This window comes from Lithobates pipiens, unplaced genomic scaffold (assembly GCF_037356315.1).
Source record: "Lithobates pipiens isolate NorthernLeopardFrog02 unplaced genomic scaffold, aLitPip1_a1.2 Scaffold_27, whole genome shotgun sequence".
Classification (NCBI taxonomy): Eukaryota; Metazoa; Chordata; class Amphibia; order Anura; family Ranidae; genus Lithobates; species Lithobates pipiens.
In genome coordinates, this window is record NW_027507788.1 from 57,751,536 (window position 1) to 57,769,446 (window position 17,911).

The following is a 17,911-nucleotide window of genomic DNA, read 5'->3' on the forward strand; positions in this document are numbered from 1 at the left end:
AATGACAGAAATTATGACTAAATAACATATCAGTTACAGTATTTAGATACATAGATAATAGTATCCAAAAATAATAAAAAATATAATATAAAGAAAACCATATTAATTATCTCAATTATAATAGGGATAATAAAGGTAACGATCGGGAGGTTATTAATACATCCATTGTGGAGACAATACACAAAAGTAATATAAATATTATCTTCATATATTTATATACTGCCAATTCAAGTAATTCAAAGATGATGAACCTAAATATATTCCCGAACACCCCTATGGGTGCTAAACTGTGTTCGGGACAGTACTAGTAACCTGTCATTTAATAGATACAAAACAAAGATTAAAATATTAGAGCGGGGTAAGTAACTCAATTCATTTTTTGATCGATCAAAATTCACCTCTCTGCCGGCTTCCGGGGTCTTCAGGGAGTTTCATCGGAGATCCGGTGATGTCACAGACATCAATGTCACTGGTCTTCTCCCCCCTTCCCCAAGTGCCTCCGTCTGCTAATAAGGGAAGGGGAGGAGTCCGGTGACATCGAAGTTCTGATTGAACGTAACACAAACGGGGGAGGAGCATGACGTCACCCGCTGCTGCCCTACGGAATTAACACGATTGTCGGCTTTACATGCTGTGTTTTTATCATCTTTATGTAAGTAGTTTGTGTTTGAACACAAAAATGTAATCTTATACTTAAGCGGTTTCTTTCTAACCATAACCTGGCATCCTTGCTGAGATCTAAGGAGACGTGAGAGAAGTTTATGGTCCATGTTAACCCTTTTGATACCCGCTTGCATGACCACCTGTTTGCACAGGGGTCCATACCATAAGATGAGAGTGATTAGTTAGACCGGAGGTGGAGGGATTGTCACACTACTGTGGAAAAAAAATTACTTACGTCAGTGCTACAGTTTGAATTTAAAACGTATTTGTGTGAACTATGAAGTCATGGATTGTGGAAACGAACTAGTGTCGAGTGATTGTATATAGTGTATACCACATTTACCACTGACTAATGCAGAGTTGCAATGCAAGGAGATCAGCTAAAAGTAGTTGGATCTGTATGTGCGTTATAATTAAACAAAATTTGTCAATTAATCGTTTTAAAAAAATCGTTTAATCAAACACAAAACTTTTAATCAGTAACAGCCCTAGTAAATTAATCTAGTTATACAATAAAGGTTCTTTTTAGGGCCGTTACCAGACTGGCTATCCACGTGAGGGACAATAATATGGTGTAGTCAGTAAAGGGAAGAATTCCCCCGAGAGGCCCAGTGGGAAGCCACGTCTCGCTGTGTGACCAAAATCTGGCAAAGCCGGCTAAATCGTTATGGAGGAACTTGAAAGGTTGGCGCCACCTTCTCTGATCTTGGCGGGAGGAAGGTGTTGCCCAGAGAGGGTTAGGCTGAGGAGTAGAGGGGTTGCGGGGTACAGCATCTGACTCCGGCAGTCCAAGTTTGTTCAGGAGATATTTGCCTTCCCTGAGGTTATAGACTGTGTATGTGGTGCTATTATGAGGCACTGTGAGTTTGAATGAGAATCCCCAGCTGTATCTTATATGGGCTGCTTGCAACACCATTGTTGCTTCTTTCATTTTGAGTCAATGGTCAAGAGTGGACTGGGATAGATCCGGGCAGATCTGGATTTTGACCCCATCCAACTCAATTTGGTTGGTATTCCAGGATTTCTTCTTTTGTGAGGAAATCCTTAATGCAGAGTATCACATCGTGGGGGGGGTTTCTGTTGGAAGTTTCGGGCGGAACACTCTGTGCAGCCTGTGGCATGTAAGTGCTTTAGAGGGGGTATCAGGGAGAAGGGAACGAAAAAAGTAGTGAGTGTACAGATTTTATAACAGTGTAAATTTGCTGTCCCCTCACAATAACGCAACACACGGCCATTAACGTCTAAACCGCTGGCAACAAAAGGGAGTACACCCCTAAGTGAAAATGTGCAGATTAGGCCCTAAGTATCAATATTTTGTGTGGCCACCATTATTTTCCAGCACTGCCTTAACCCTCTGGGCATGGAGTTCACCAGAGCTTCACAGGTTGCCACTGGAGTCCTCTTCGACCCCTCTATGACAACATCACAGAGCTGGCGGATGTTAGAGACCTTGCGCTCCCCCACCTTTTGTTTGAGGATGCCCCACAGATGTTCAATAGGGTTTAGGTCTGGAGACATGCTGGGCCAGTCCATCACCTTTGCCCTCAGCTTCTTTAGCTGGTTATATGTATGTATGTATCTATGTATGTGTGTGTGTACATATTTATATGATTGGTTATATTTTTTAAGGCTGAATTCACACTGCAGCGTAAACCTGATGGATCCATCAACTGCTCCGGAAGGTCTCCATTGCCAGATGTGGCAGGGGGCAGTGTGGTGCATGATTCGGCACATCACACATATCCCTTTTTTTGTTTTGTATGATCTTAATTTGAAGCATACAAAACGTATCCTTCAATCACAGTATTGTACAGCAGTAGGATGCGCTGAGTTGCTGTACACTGGCGTGCATTCAGCACGGTGCTCTGTGATAAAATGCAGAATGTCTGGATTTTACTGCAGCACACTGCAGTGCAGTGCTAGGATGCATTGAAGTGTGAATGGGACACAGAAAACAATTGCAGTGACAGATGTGTTACCATTTGGTAAAACGTCTGTCTCAACATACAGTGTGAATTCACCCTTAAGCTGAACTCTTGGCATAAACTAATTACATTGTGGGAATACACATATACCAGACAGCATAACTAGGTCTAGGACCTTCACTACAGCATCAGCATAGCTTAGTAAAGAACGTGTCACCTGCCTGATGATTGCACATGAAGGAGCAAAAGCACAAGTCATCATTACTCTATATACACAGCACATGTGTAAGGTTGAAGGTTGATTGACTCTTGGTCATGGATGGTCTTCCCTCTACCTGAGTTTTGCTGTGCAGAGGATTACAGGCTTCCTATATAAAGACAAATTCAGATACTTAGGCTACAATCACATGGGTATTTTGGCACAGTGTGAATGGCAGCGACAGGAATCTGCAGATTCCTGCTCCGGTTTGTGACACCTGTGAGCGGCTGCTGAGCCTGTACACTTCAATGACAGGTTGTGGTGTATTTTCATACAGCAAGGGATTTCCTCTGGGGATCACTGCTGGATGAAGGTTTGTTAATCGAGCCAAATGATATGTAAACAAATGGAGAGGAAAAAATTAACACTAAAATAAAAGGTTAATTTAATGTAAGAACCATGCTTTGGTCCCCACATAATAATAAAAAAAAGGAGATGACTACCTCAAGTCTTGCCTGCATCTATTCCACTTAGATTTTTTTTTTATCATTTTCAAAGCTCGCTTTCCTGCCTCCAGAGCCGCAATCCAGGGAGCCGGTGAGACGTCCACGGTCAGTACTTCGGCCTCTTAACGGAAAATTTGATGGCACTACTCACAGCAGAAGTGTGTTCAAAGATTGGGGTGTTCAGCCACGACAACGATATGGAGATCCCATGGATGGTGTTTCACTAAGACCTCTGGTATAGTAAAAACTGTTACATGTAAAAATAAGAATACAGCCAATCAATTAATAAGATGTAAACCTTAGATTTCCTGATTTAGCTTTTATCTATGGCTGAGTGTATTTTTACTTTTATTTTAATATATATATTTTATCATCAGAAACATATAAAGGGGAACACCTGTTGTAACTGTCTAAGAAAGGATTTTCCTTGCTTTGAAATTATTTTCTCCAAATTTCTTGTTGCTTCTAAAAAAATATATATACTTTAAAATAAATGTATTATAAGGGAATGCCTAAGCCCAGATCCAGGATATTAGCATTGGTCCCACATTTAATAATAATACAATTATTTAATTTTTTTTTTTTAAATGATCATAACATTCAAAAAAATGTAATAAAACTTGAAAGCACAACACTCTCCCATACACGCACACACATACATCTATACATACATAAATGCATGTATTGGGTGCAGCTACGAAAAACAACTGCACACTTGTATATCGCCACACATGCATGAAACGGGAAATAATTATTGAACTATTATTCACCCTTAATTCAAAGTTCAAAACTAAGTTCAAAATTAAAGTTCAAAACTTTATTACTGGGGGGGGTTGATCTGCATTTTTATCACCCCCAACCACTCCCTCTTAATGTACAAAAGCAGTGGTGTACATAGTACATATGCTGCAGCCCCAATGCTTTGCCATGCGGAGGGGAAAGAATTATCCCCTTCCCCATCATGTTTGGTGGGAGGTTTTTAGGCGTTAAAACAAATAAATAAATAAATAACAGGGAAGTCCGGAATATTTGGAGAATTTTTTTGGTATAGAAAGTTTATTTTCCCCTTGTATGCAAACGGAGAAATTGTAACTTGTTGGTGATACTAAGACTCTGACTGAAAATTACTGACATGGAATTTTCAGATCTTCCTAGTCTATTACCCTTCTCTATGATGCTCCCAAGTGGTCCTGCATGCCTCTCCACAATAGAAATGGGCGCCGTCAATAAATCCGTTTCGATTCGTATTAAAATTAATTTGTACTTCGTATTTCGTGTCCGAAATTCCGTTTCGTTTCGTACGAAATACGAATTGTCGTTAGGTTCGTTAACGTGTACGAACGTTCTTTACGATGAATTTAAAGGCAAAAATATACCTCAATATGACAGTCGATGCTGATGGAAGTTTGGTTTTTATCGAAATACGAATTTCCGTTGAAGAATTTCCTATCCGAAATACGAAGTTTCATTAGATGAGAAAGAGTGAAGCGGATTGGTTGTCTGCCATTGTAGTGTCATATTTTGCTCCCCATCATAGAATGCTCCGGAAGTGACGTTGCGGCCAGAAATTTTGCATTGCGCATGCGCGATGCATTCCAAATGCTTGCACCATGTGTTCCAGAGGATTTCCGACTATGTAGTTCAGTGAAACCGTCAGATAATGTCACGGGAGTGAGGGGAGGTAATCGTGACATTAACTTTAGACAGAGCAGAGAGCGGCGGAGAGAGAGCGGGTAACTGTGGCTCAGGGAGGGGATTACCTCCCCTCACTTCTCTGACATTATCTGACGGTTTCACTGGTCTGCATTGTCGCAAATCATTTGGAACGCATGGCGCAAGTGTTTGGAGCGCATCGCGAATGCGCAGTGCTAAATTTCTGGCCGCAACGTCACTTCCGGAGCATTCTATGATGGGGAGAAAAATATGACACTACACCATGCACCGCTGGTCCAGTTTGCGTCTGCTCCTCCTGGGGCTGCTTATTATGAGGGGCTCCCACCATCCCTGTGCTGACATAAGCATAATGACGACAACTGATCCGAAATTCGTAAACAAAAGTTCGTATTGCGTACAGAATTCGGACGCACAGCAATTCGTATTTCGGATCCTCCCAAACGTACGAATTTTGGGAAATTCGTACGAATTTGGGAAATTCATACGAATTTGAGATTCGTACGAAATGAATCGTACATGTCTACTCCACAATGGTTGATGATTGTAACTTTGAATCTTTAAAATGAACAGTCTATACATACAGAGTTTATTGTAACAGAATCCCCTGAAGAAGCCGCAAACGGCGAAACATGTAGAGTTACAATTTTACTTCTGTTGATATTTGTTACTGATTTAGTGTGGATTTTTATCACTTATGAAATGTTTCTAAATATTTTTGTCCATGTTTGAAAAGTCCCAATTATCCCTTCCTATGTTATCTCTCTAAAAAATGATCCACTATTGATTGCTTTTCAGAGTGCAAGTGCCCTAAGTCAACAATTTTGTAACCACTTGGTGTCCGCACTATAGCCAAATGGCAGCTACAGCGTGGACCAAAATTTCCGGGAGGCTGTCATATGTCACAGCCTCCCCTTTGCATGCTCCCCGCTCACCCCCTGCAGGGCACGCGTGGTGCTCTCTGTGATCACGGAGTCACAGAGACTCGGTTGATGACAGATCTGAGTAAGGGGGCGGTCCCAGCCCCTTACCACGTGATCAGCTGTCAGCCAATGACAGTTGATCACATGTGTAAACAAAAGCTTGGTAATCGTATTTTTTTTCTCCTCACACTGACAGCGTGAGGAGAAGAAAAATCCGATCACCGGCTTATGTGCAAGGGACATCAGTCCCAAAGAGGAATGAGGCACAGCTGCCTCATCTGTGCCAATCAGTTCCCCCTGCCAGTGCCACCTATCAATGCCCATGAGTGCCACCTATCAATGCCCACCAATGATGCCAATCAGTGCCACTTAGCAGTGCTGCCCATCAGTGTAACCTACCAGTGCTGATCAGTGCCCATTATTGCCACCCATCAGTGCCCATCACTGCCACCTATTAGTGCCACTTCTCAGTGCCACCTATCAATGCCCTTAAGTAACCTCTCAGTGTCACCTCTCAGTGCACACTAGTGCCGCCTTATTGGTGCCCATTCATGACAGATGTACTTTTAAAATGAAATTCCCATGTAAGACAACATACTAATCTGCTAAAATTCACAGGTAAAGCTTGACAGTGAAACTACAACTGGCGCTACATTCATACCTAAAAAGGGTGAGCTGGTGAAGAATTGCAAACCTGCAAAGGATAACCTGGAGCTGACTGGAGACAGGGACTTCTGCACTGTGCACAAGGAGACCTACAGGTATTATAACAGAATTCATTAGTTTCATAGGTATTGCCTTCTATTATTTCCAGGCCAGACATTATCAGTACCAAAATGGACTGTTCTATTCTAAGCAGGATACACCAACATAGCACTAATCACTTGTGCTCCACCATGACAAACTGCCTGAAATGCCCAGTGTTCAGCTAGGCTAGAGCTACACAGGAGATCGTTAGTTGTGCCAAAATAGCTATCAATCACCTAGATGGGCAAGGCGGCAAGTGACAGTGAGTATGGGCTGGTGGTGACACTGCAGACATGTTGGAAATTTTAAATGTTTTTGGCACAGTGTTATTTTCTGGTACTAAATGAAGATCTCTCTATGTAAAAAAGAGAAGATCCTGGACTGTACTCCCTACAATATAAATGCAATCTCTATGAATCAGTGGCAAGATCCTTTAAGAACCAGGAGCTCTCAGTCCCCTTTAGTGAAATAGAACAAAGTTGCAAACTGTATGCAGAAGTGTCTTGTTTCCTCTGTAGAACTTCATTGAGTTCTGACGCTTGCAGATACTACCAGCCCACCCGGCTGCCTTGACCACCGGCCCGCCTGGCTGCTTGACCATCACCCCACCAAGCAACTCCCAAGAACTCCCCAGGATAAGGAATCAGGACTCAGCACAACACTGTCTTTGGAAAGTTTGCTAAGTCTGGCAGTCTTTCCCCTTGTATGCCCCTGGGTGTGCTGAGGTACTCACACTGTCCTTTGCTCCCCACTGCTCTGGGCAAGACTCCTGTTCAGGCCTCCAACTGATTAGATCTTCTCATGGCAGCCTGGATGTCCAAAGGTACTGGAGATTCCTCTCTTAGGAGTTCTCTCCTTCCTTTCCTCAGCTCCTGCATGATGACAGAGTCCCCAGACCCAGGGTTCCCTCCCAGGCCACATGACAGCAACCTCAGCACTCAATCTTCCACCTGATTCTCCTGCTGTTTAGGCTCCACCATATTTATGGGCTGGTTCAGCCACCCTGCCAAGCCTGGGGATTGGTCCAAATTCCCATCCACATTGAGACCCAGCCTCTTGACCTCCACCCACTAGCTTCTAGAAGTTTCCAGCAACCTCCAGAACCAGGGGGAGGCAATAGAGGACTGGTCTGCAGAGCCTTCCAGCCTGACCTGAATCTGAACCCTGACCCAATTAACAGACTCATACAACTACCATGAGTCACATTTACCTACACTAGGTGCATACTAGAGGGTGCTACCCCAGCATGCTGCAGTGTGCGACTCTTATTCACACGGGGAAGCAGGGAACTCTTTAAAGAAGTCTGACCCACTCCCTGCTGAGTCAGAGCCAGTGCTCTCCAATCAGAGGGAGCATCAGTTTTTCTGATTGCTGAGTTAGGCCCCTTTCACACGGGCTTGACCGTGTATGGACTCTGCTTTGCTTAGCTGAGCAGGCAGATGACAGGTCCGTCTTTGCTCACCTGTCCATTTTCATCCGATCCAATTCTCCAGATGGATGGAAAATAGGGTTTCCATCCATCTGGATTTCACGGACAGGATTGGATAGCAGCGGGTGCCAGGGGCATGGAGCATCCGATCAGGTCCTTCCTGAAAAACTGACAGGAGGACCTGATCGGAAAGCCCATGTGAAAGGGGCCTTAAGGAGGACTCTTTGGTTCCTTTTGGCCATCTTCACTATATGCTGACTGTCTATCGTAATTGAATCTTAGCAAGTCAGTCTGGATGGAAAAAGATCGTCCAGTTCATCCAATAGAAGAGAACATTTTTTTAATATATATATATATATATATATATATATAATCCTGTATACAAAATCCTATACCCACAACTTACAATGATATTGTGATTTGGTAATCCTGACACTGTTACCTGATTCCAGTGAAGTTTGAATTTTCATAGGTCCACTTTAACACAGGGACCATTTCCACCCTTATTTTTATGCATTTATATATTTTTTTTCTTAAAGAGTATGTAAATCCAACATTTCATATTCCTTATATGTGCCCGTTGTACTATGTACTTCTATGAAAAAGTTTTCTGTTCTCTTTGTATTGCTTCATTTGTGTGAAATTTGATCACTTACAAAAAGAGGGCTAGAAAGGTATTTATATATATTTTTTATATATCTATGCACAAATGTTTTGCCTTTCATTTCTATTTTAAACGGAATGGGTTTTCTTACAGGGTGAGGGATTACAATCACTTTAAACCATTATAGTTTAACCTCTTCAGGCTCCTATAGACACAGCAAAGTAAAAACGCAAAGCGGGGAGAAGGAATTACCAAGAGATGGTAACCACTTCCCAGCCAGTGTCAATAGTACAGTGACAGTATAGTATTATCACTGATCACTATCACTATCACTAGTGTCGCTGGTGATGTTAGTTAGTCAGTTTCCACTCGCAGTCCCACTATTAAGCCTGGTACACACTAATGCCCTGTACACACGGACGGACATTCCTACGACAAAATCCGTCTGAATTTTTCCAATGGATTTTGGCCCAAACTTGTCTTGCATACACACGGTCGCACAAAGTTGTCGGAAAAAATTATCGTTCAGAACAGGGTGACGTAAACCACATATGATGGGACTATAAAGTGGCAAGTAGCCAATAGCTTTTGTCTTGTAATTTATTCTGAGCATGCATGGTACTTTGTGCGTCGGAATTTTTTTCACACGATCAGAATTTAAATGATCAGATTTTGTTGTCGGAAAATTTTAGATCCAAATCTCAAACTTTGTGTGTTGGAAATTCAGATGGAAAAAGTAAGATGGAGCCCACACACAATCAGAATTTCTGACAACACAGTCCGATTGCACATTTTCCATCGGAAAGTCCGACCGTGTGTACAGGGAATTATAGTTTTTTTTTTATCAACCCAGCGGGTTGAACTAAAAAAACCTGACAGCTCCAGTTGGACTGATGATCCAACATTAGTACAGTGATCTTCCCTGCTGAGCTGTTGTGTTCTGACAGGGGGGGCGCCCGTGGTCGGCACTGTCAACCATGGCTGGAGTCAGCCAGGTGCTGGCCGGATTCTGTCGGGCCAGCTTACATACATATGAGCTGAATGTTGGTCGGTTTTTATTGAACCGGCCGATGTCCCCTGACATTCAGGCCATGTGTACTAGGCATAAGTTTTTGATCACTGTAATAAATAGTATAAAAATAAATAAATACAAATTCCAATATATACAGTTAGGTCCATATATATTTGGACACAGGCACAATTTTAGATTTTTTTCAGGTATGTACCAAAACATATTCAAGCTATAGTTATATAATGGATATGGGCTGAAAGTGCCTACTCTCAGGTTTAATTTGAGGGTATGTACATCCAAATCGGAGGAAGCGTTTAGGAATTACAGCTCTTAAGATCTGTTTAATGGCCAGGTCTGGGCTACGTCTTCATTATTTATTCATCAATTAAGCAGGTAAAAGGTCTGGAGTTGATTCTAAAGGCCCGTACACACGGTCAGACTTTTTGACAACAAACATGCAAATTAGCTGTTTTGGAGCAACATCCGACTGTGTGTACGCTCCATCGGACAAACTTTTTCTGTTTTCATCTGACTTTTGTTGGCTGTGCGAACGGACAAACTTTCTGGCAACAAAAGTCCGATGGAGCAAAGTCCGACCGTGTGTACGCAAAAGCATCGGACTTTTGTACAAGGTACAAACACGCATGCTCAGAACCAATGCAAAAGATCAGACTACAATACAGAAGTTGACCAAAGGTGGCGCTGGAGTCATTGAACTCTTTTGAAGTGTCGTCAGTACGTTGTGACGTCACTACGTTCGTGTTTGTTGTCAAAAAGTCCGATCGTGTGTATGCAATACAAACTTGTGGACTACGCCCTTTGTACAAAAGTCCACGGGAAAGTTTGTACAAAGTCCGATCGTGTGTATGAGGCTTTAGACTTCAAAAATCAAATCCATCAGAGAGAGAGTAGCAACATTAACCACTTCAATACCGGGCACTTAAACACCTTCCTGCCCAGATCAATTATGAGCTTTCAGCGCTGTCGCACTTTGAATGACAATTGCGCGGTCATGCTACACTGTACCCAAATGAAATTTTTATCATTTTTTTCCCACAAATAGAGCTTTTTTTTTGTGGTATTTGATCACCTCTACGGTTTTTATTTTTTGCACTACAAATAAAAAAATACCGAAAATTTTGAAAAAAAATATGTTTTTTTTTGTTTCAGTTTCAAAACTTTGTAAATAAGTATGTTTTCTCCTTCACTGATGGGCTCTGATGGGGCGGCACTGATGGGGCTACACTGATGGGCACTGATAAGGCAGCACTGATGGGCACCAATGATGTGGCACCAATGAGGTGGCATTGATGGACACTGATATGTGGCACTGATAGGTGGCACTGATGGGCACTGATAGGCGGCACTGATGGGTGGCACTGATGGGCGACACGGATGGGCACTGATAGGTGGCACAAATTGGCACTGATAGCTGGCACGGATTGGCATGGATGGGCGGCACAGATGGGCATGGATAGGCGGCACAGATGGGCATGGATGGGCACTGATAGGCGGCACAGGTGGGCACTGATAGGCGGCACAGGTGGGCACTCATAGGCGGCATTGTATTATGTTATACTGTACTAATGGATGCCAATCAGTGCCAAACAATAATGCATGCCAATCAGTGATGTACATTGTGGGCACTGATTGGCATCCATTGTGGCACTGACTGGCATCCCTGGTGGTCTAGGGAGGATTACCTTTTGCTGGGCATCCCTGGTGGTCTGGTGGTGTCCCTGGCGGTCCAGTGTGGGCATCCTCGGGGGGGCTGTGCTGATAATCGATCAGCACAGACCCCCCTGTCAGAGGAGCAGCCGATCGGCTCTCTCCTACTCGTGTCTGACAGACGCGAGTGAGGAAAAGCCGATCACCGGCTCTTCCTATTTACACTGTGATCAGCCATGATTGGACACGACTGATCACGTGGTAAAGAGTCTCTGTCGGAGACTCTTTACTGAGATCATAGTTGCAGGGTGTCAGACGGACACCCCGCAACAACTATCGCCGCGATGTGCGCCCCCGGGGGCACGCAGCGGCTTGAAATCCCGATCACGTCATATGACGTCCGATCAGGATTATGCAACCACTTTGCCACCGTTAATTGCCTATAGGGCGGGCGGCAAGTGGTTAAGAGTGGCCAAATCAACAGTTTGGTACATTCTGAGAAAAGAACGCACTGATGAGCTCAGCAACATAAAAAGGCCTGGACGTCCATGGAAGACAACAGTGGTGGATGATTGCAAGAGCCTCTCAATGGTAAAGAAAAACCCATTCATAGCATCCAGACAAGTGAAGGACACTCTCCAGGAAGTGGGGGTATCATTGTCAAAGTCTACAATCAAGAGAAGACTTCACAAGAGCAAATAAAGAGGGTTCACCACAAGGTGCAAACCATTCATAAGCCTGAAGAATAAAAAAGCCAGATTAGACTTTGCCAAAAATCATAAAAAAGCCAGACCAGTTCTGGAAAAGCATTCTTTGGATGGATGAAACTAAGATTATTCTGTACCAGAATGACGGGAAGAAAAAAGTGTGAAGAAGGCTTGGAACAGCTCATGATTCAAAGCATACAACGTCATCTGTAAAACATGGTGGAGGCAGTATGATGGCATGGGCATGCATGGCTTCTAGTGGCACTGGGTCATTGGGGTTTATTGATGATGTGACAGAAGACAGAAGCAGCGGGATGAATTCTGCAGTGTTTAGCGATATACTGTCAGCCCAGATTCAGCCAAATGTAACAAAGTTGGCACTTCACAGATGGACAATGATTGAAAACACACTGCAAAAGCAATCCAGGATCTTTTGAAGGAAAAGAAGTGGAATCTGCAATGACCGAGTCAATCACCTGATCTCAACCCAATTGAGCATGTATTTCACTTGATGAATGCGAAACTACAGGCAAAAAGACCCAGAAACAAAGAACAACTGAAGACAACTGCAGTTAGGGCCTGGCAAAGCATCAGAAAGGAGGAAACAGAGTCTTTGGTAATGTCCATGGGTTCCAGACTTCAGGCAGTTAAAAATAAACATTGTATTTATGATTATATTAATTTGTCCAATTACATTTGAGCCTCTGAAAATAGGGGGGGGGGGGGGGCGCTGTGTATAAAAATAGTTGCATTTTCTAAAATTTTGTTCTTGATATTTATGTTCAATTAAAGCTGAAGGTCTGCACTTATATTCATTTGGATTGTTTCCTTTTAATTTTATTCTGATGGCATACAGAGCCAAAAATAACCCATACACATCCACTGCTCCTTTGTGAGCTCTCAATCCTTTCCTTTTCTCTCTCACTTACGTTAATTTGGAAGGAGCAGTGCACGTTATTTGTAGTCATGTACATTGCTCTATGCACATTACAGTAGCCACCCTCTATTGGGAAGTTAGATAATAACAGCAAGAAAAGGGAATTTAGAGATTTGGAGGCAGCTGAGAGCAATAGAAGGAATTTTTTTTTAGTTAACAATACATACTTAAATGGAAGTTTTCAAACCAGAGTTTAGTGTCACTTTCATTATATAAATTGACACCGTGTTGTGCTGTAAAAAAAAACAAAAAAAAAAAAACAAGTCATAGCAACTTGTAAAGAAAATCTGAGAATGTATGTAACTTCTATCCTTCTCTTCTTATTTAGGTCTCCAGCTTTGCCTCAGTGTCGGATGCAGATTTACCTGGAACAACAGCTGAGACAGAATTCTCAGCAAAAGGAAAATCACTAATGGAAGAAGATTGTCATCTGATGGCTCAGTGGTTCTCTGCTCTTCTACATAACATTTCCACTTTTGTTTTCAGTCATTTTCAACATCAACTGCATCTGATACAGTGTTTGTGTGTGTGTGTGTGTGTGTATATATATATATGTGTATATATATATATATATATATATATATATATATATATATATATATATATATACATACATACATACATACACAGTGCATTTATTCTGTAGAAATACAATCTGTACACCACTATTCTATCTTTTAAAGTCTAAATTTAATGATAGTAGGGTTTAAAGAGGAAGTAAACCCTGATGAGTTTACTTCCTCTTTCATTCCCTGCAAAGGCAAAGCATAATGGACTACTATGCATCACATAGTAGTCCATTATGTGTCACTTACCCGACACAGGAGCCAGCGAAGTCACCGCTGTCCCCTGTAGTCCAGCGCATCCATCTTCTCAGTGGGGTCTTGCTGCTCTGCCGATGTCATTCGGCGAAGCCGTCGCTCCCGCGCATGCACACGGGAGCCAACACGCGCGGCATCTTCACCGTTGACGGTGCCGCGCTCAGTGCGCCTGCGCGCCATTGTCTACGGTGCATGCGCCGTAGACAGCGGTGCCTGTCTTTCGGAAAATATCTCCAAAACCGTGTAGGTTTAGGAGATATTTCTTGGACATACAGGTAAGCCTTAACCACTTAATAACCGCCCTATAGCCGAATGACGGCTTCAGGGCGGTTTCTTAACTGTGGGAGGCCGTCATATGACGTCCTCCCAGAATTCCGCTCTTGCGCGCCCCCTGGGGCGCGCACTCGAGAGCATCCGTGACCGCCAGGTCCACAGGACCCGGCGCATCACGGATCACGGTAAACGGCCGCTCGTCGCGGCCGTTTACCACGTGATCGCTTCGTCAAATGACGGAGTGATCACTTGTAAACAAACCGGCGTCATGTTATGACGCCGGTTCCTCCCTCCCCCTCTCTGTACCGATCGGAACAGCGGAGGGGGAAGAGATCGGTGTCAGCAGCGATGTGGGCTGCATCTGCAGTGCCCACATCGCTGCTCACCGAAAATTAACCCCTCAATTCCCTGCAAATACTCTGCAATACCTTGCCATTACTCTGCATTACTCTGCAATACCCTGCAATACCCTGCAATACCCTGCAATACCCTGCAATACTCTGCATTACTCTGCAATACCCTGCAATACTCTGCAATAGTCTGCATTATACTGCAATACTCTGCATTACCCTGCCATTACTCTGCAATACCCTGCCATTACTCTGCATTACTCTGCATTACCCTGCATTACTCTGCAATACCCTGCAATACCCTGCAATACCCTGCAATACCCTGCAATACTCTGCAATACCCTGCAATACTCTGCAATACCCTGCAATACCCTGCAATACCCTGAAATACTCTGCAATACCCTGCAACACTCTGCAATGCTCTGCAACACCCACCAATATCCTGCAACACTCTGCAATGCTCTGCAACACCCGCCAATACCGTGCAACACTCTGCAATGCTCTGCAACACCCTCCAATATCCTGCAATGCTCTGCAACGCAATACTCTGCAACGCCATACTCTGAGATACCCAGCCATACTCTGATATACCCAGCCATAGTCGGTGATACCCTGCAATACCCAGCCATAGACAACCCCCCCCCCCTCCCGCCGCCCTCCAGTGCTTCTACCGACTCGCCAATACTATCAAATCCAGAATCTTTTTTTTTTTTTTTTCAGGCTTCCCAGCTTAGAGGTGAGATGCGGGGTCTTATTGACCCCACATCTCACTGTAAAGAGGACCTGTCATGCCATATTCCTATTACAAGGGATGTTTACATTCCTTGTAATAGGAATAAAAGTGATAAAAAAAATTATTTTTGGGGAAAAAAATGTCAAACTAAAATAAATAAAGTAAAATGAACAATAATTATTTTTTTTTTTTTTTAAAGTGCCCCTGTCCCCATGTGCTCGCATGCAGAAGCGAACGCATACGTAAGTCCCGCCCACATATGAAAACGGTGTTCAAACCACACATGTGAGTTATCGCTGCGTACGTTGGAGCGAGAGCAATGATTCTAGCCCTAGACCTCCTCTGTAACTCAAAACATATAACCAGTAAAAAAAAAATTAAATCGTTGCCTATGGGGATTTTTAAGTAGCGACGTTTGGCGCCATTCCACGAGCCTGTGCAATTTTGAAGAGTGACATGTTAGGTATCGATTTACTCGGTGTAACTTCATCTTTCACATTATGTAAAAATTGGGCTAACTTTACTGTGTTTTTTTTTTTTTTTAAGCACAAAACAGTTTTTTTTCCAAAAAAAAGCATTCGAAAAATTGCTGCGCAAATACCGTGCGAGATAAAAAGTTGCAACGACCACCATTGTATTCTCCAGGGTGTTTGCTAAAAAAACATATATAATGTTTTGGGATTCGATGTAATTTTCTAGCAAATAAATGATGATTTTTACATGTAGGAGAGAAACGTCAGAATTGTCCTGGGTGCTCCAGAACGCCTGATGGCGCTCCCTGCATGTTGGGCCTCTGTATGTGGCCGCACTGTGTAAAAGTCTCACACATGTGGTATCGCCGTACACGGGAGTAATAGCAGAATGTGTTTTGGGGTGTAATTTGTGGTATGCATATGCTGTGTGAGAAATAAACTGATAATATGACAATTTTGTGAAAAAAAAAAAGTGAAAAAAATCTTGATTTTGCAAAGAATTGTGGGAAAAAATGACAACTTCAAAAAACTCATCATGCCTCTTACTAAATACCTTGGAATGTCTTCTTTCCAAAAAGGGGTCATTTGGGGGGTATTTGTACTTTTCTGGCATGTTAGGGTCTCAAGAATTGAAATAGGCCGTCAGTACTTCAGGTGTGATCAATTTTCAGATATTGGCACCACAGCTTGTGGACTCTATAACTTTCACAAAGACCAAATAATATCCACCAATTTGTACTTATTTTTACCAAAGATATGTAGTGGTATAAATTTTGGCCAAAATTTATGAAGAAAAAATTACTAATCTGCTAAATTTTATAACAGAAATGAAGAAAAATTCATTTTTTTACAGAATTTTCTGTATTTTTTCTTTTATAGCACAAAAAATAAAAACCCAGCGGTGATTAAATACCACCAAAAGAAAGCTCCATTTGTGTGAAAAAAAGGACAAAAATTTCATATAGGTCCAGTGTTGCATGACTGAGTAATTGTCATTCAAAATGTGAGAGCACCGAAAGCTGAAAATTGGTCTGGTTATTAAGGGTGTTTAAGTGCCCAGTGGTCAAGTGGTTAATCTAGGCTTACCTGTAGGTCAAAGTGTGTTGTAAGGGTTTACAACCACTTTAGGACCATGGAGACATAAATGTTTGTGCCAATTAGATTTTTGGATCCATTTCCCAGAATAAAATGATTCATAAATATATTGTTTTTCTTATAATTAACTATTTTATATTTGAATCTTTAAAACCACTATCTATAGAGCGATCTAGAACTATTCTGACTCCGACTGTTTATTAGTGACTTATCCCTTGCTGAGACCTATATCTATATGCCTAACCTGTATAAGCATATACAATCACCGCAGACAGTCTTTATCAGATGGATGAACTGACAAAATACCTCTTCTCATCCACAAAGATCTTTTTGGAACGTAGCAGATTACAGCAGACAACAGGATGTGGCAGATGATTCAAAATATAGTATTTGCAGGTTAAAACATGGTTACGTGTTCCCCCATGCGAGCAGATTAGCATGTGGTCACGAGACAAGCTGACATTTTTATGCCATAAAGACAATGTGAAGAAAGGGGAAATAGATAATAAAATAGGAGGGAACACAGAAAAAGATGGTGCAATAACCAAAATGACCACAAGATGGCAGTATTTAAACCAACTATATTGAGTCCAATAAAGAATGACTTAAAGCAGAGCTTCAGTCATTTTTTTCATCTTTCCATCTATTAAATCATCTGCCCTTGTTGTTTTAACTTTGGATAGTAAAACACTTTTATGTCCGTAAATACCTTATACAGCCCTGTTTCTTGTCTGGTAAAAAGGCTAGGCTTATGACATCATGCACAGCTCTCTCTCTCTCTTGTGAGAGTTTTCCAGGAAGGGGGGGGGTGAGTCATAAGAGGGTCAATGAGAGCTGCAGAGCTGGAAGTGTGCCTCTGTGTGTCTGTGTAAATCCAGGAAGTGAACAGGCAGCAGCCTCAAGTGCCCACAGTTAAAATGGTTGCAAACAGACTCAGTGGAGGGAGATTTCTGCAGCATATTTGGCAAATACACAATCACGGTATATATAGAATAATATGCAAAGCGGTTGGAGGGAAGTTTCAGAATGGCAAAGAGAGGCCCGTGAATTTTGCAGTGAAACTGATCAACTTTCCACCATATCGGTGGTATCAAACTCAAAATCAGCATGGTTGCCATCAAAGGGCTGGTTGTATCTGTAAGACAGACATTTACTTCATATGGGGAGAGTCTGAC

General features: G+C 42.4%; 1 protein-coding gene across 3 annotated transcripts in view; it reads left to right on the forward strand.

Moving 5' to 3' along the window:
• The window catches only part of LOC143933864 (uncharacterized), a 41,576-nt gene extending 24,733 nt beyond the window's left edge, over positions 1–16,843 (forward strand). For all 3 annotated transcript variants that reach the window (XM_077456958.1, XM_077456959.1, XM_077456960.1), the window contains 3 exons: positions 3,346–3,528; positions 6,506–6,648; positions 13,320–16,843. In XM_077456958.1, the coding sequence (XP_077313084.1) occupies positions 3,346–3,528; positions 6,506–6,648; positions 13,320–13,404 (411 nt within the window). In that variant the 3' untranslated portion in view covers positions 13,405–16,843. The remainder of the gene's footprint in view (positions 1–3,345; positions 3,529–6,505; positions 6,649–13,319) is intronic.
• Positions 16,844–17,911: the final 1,068 nt, after the last annotated feature.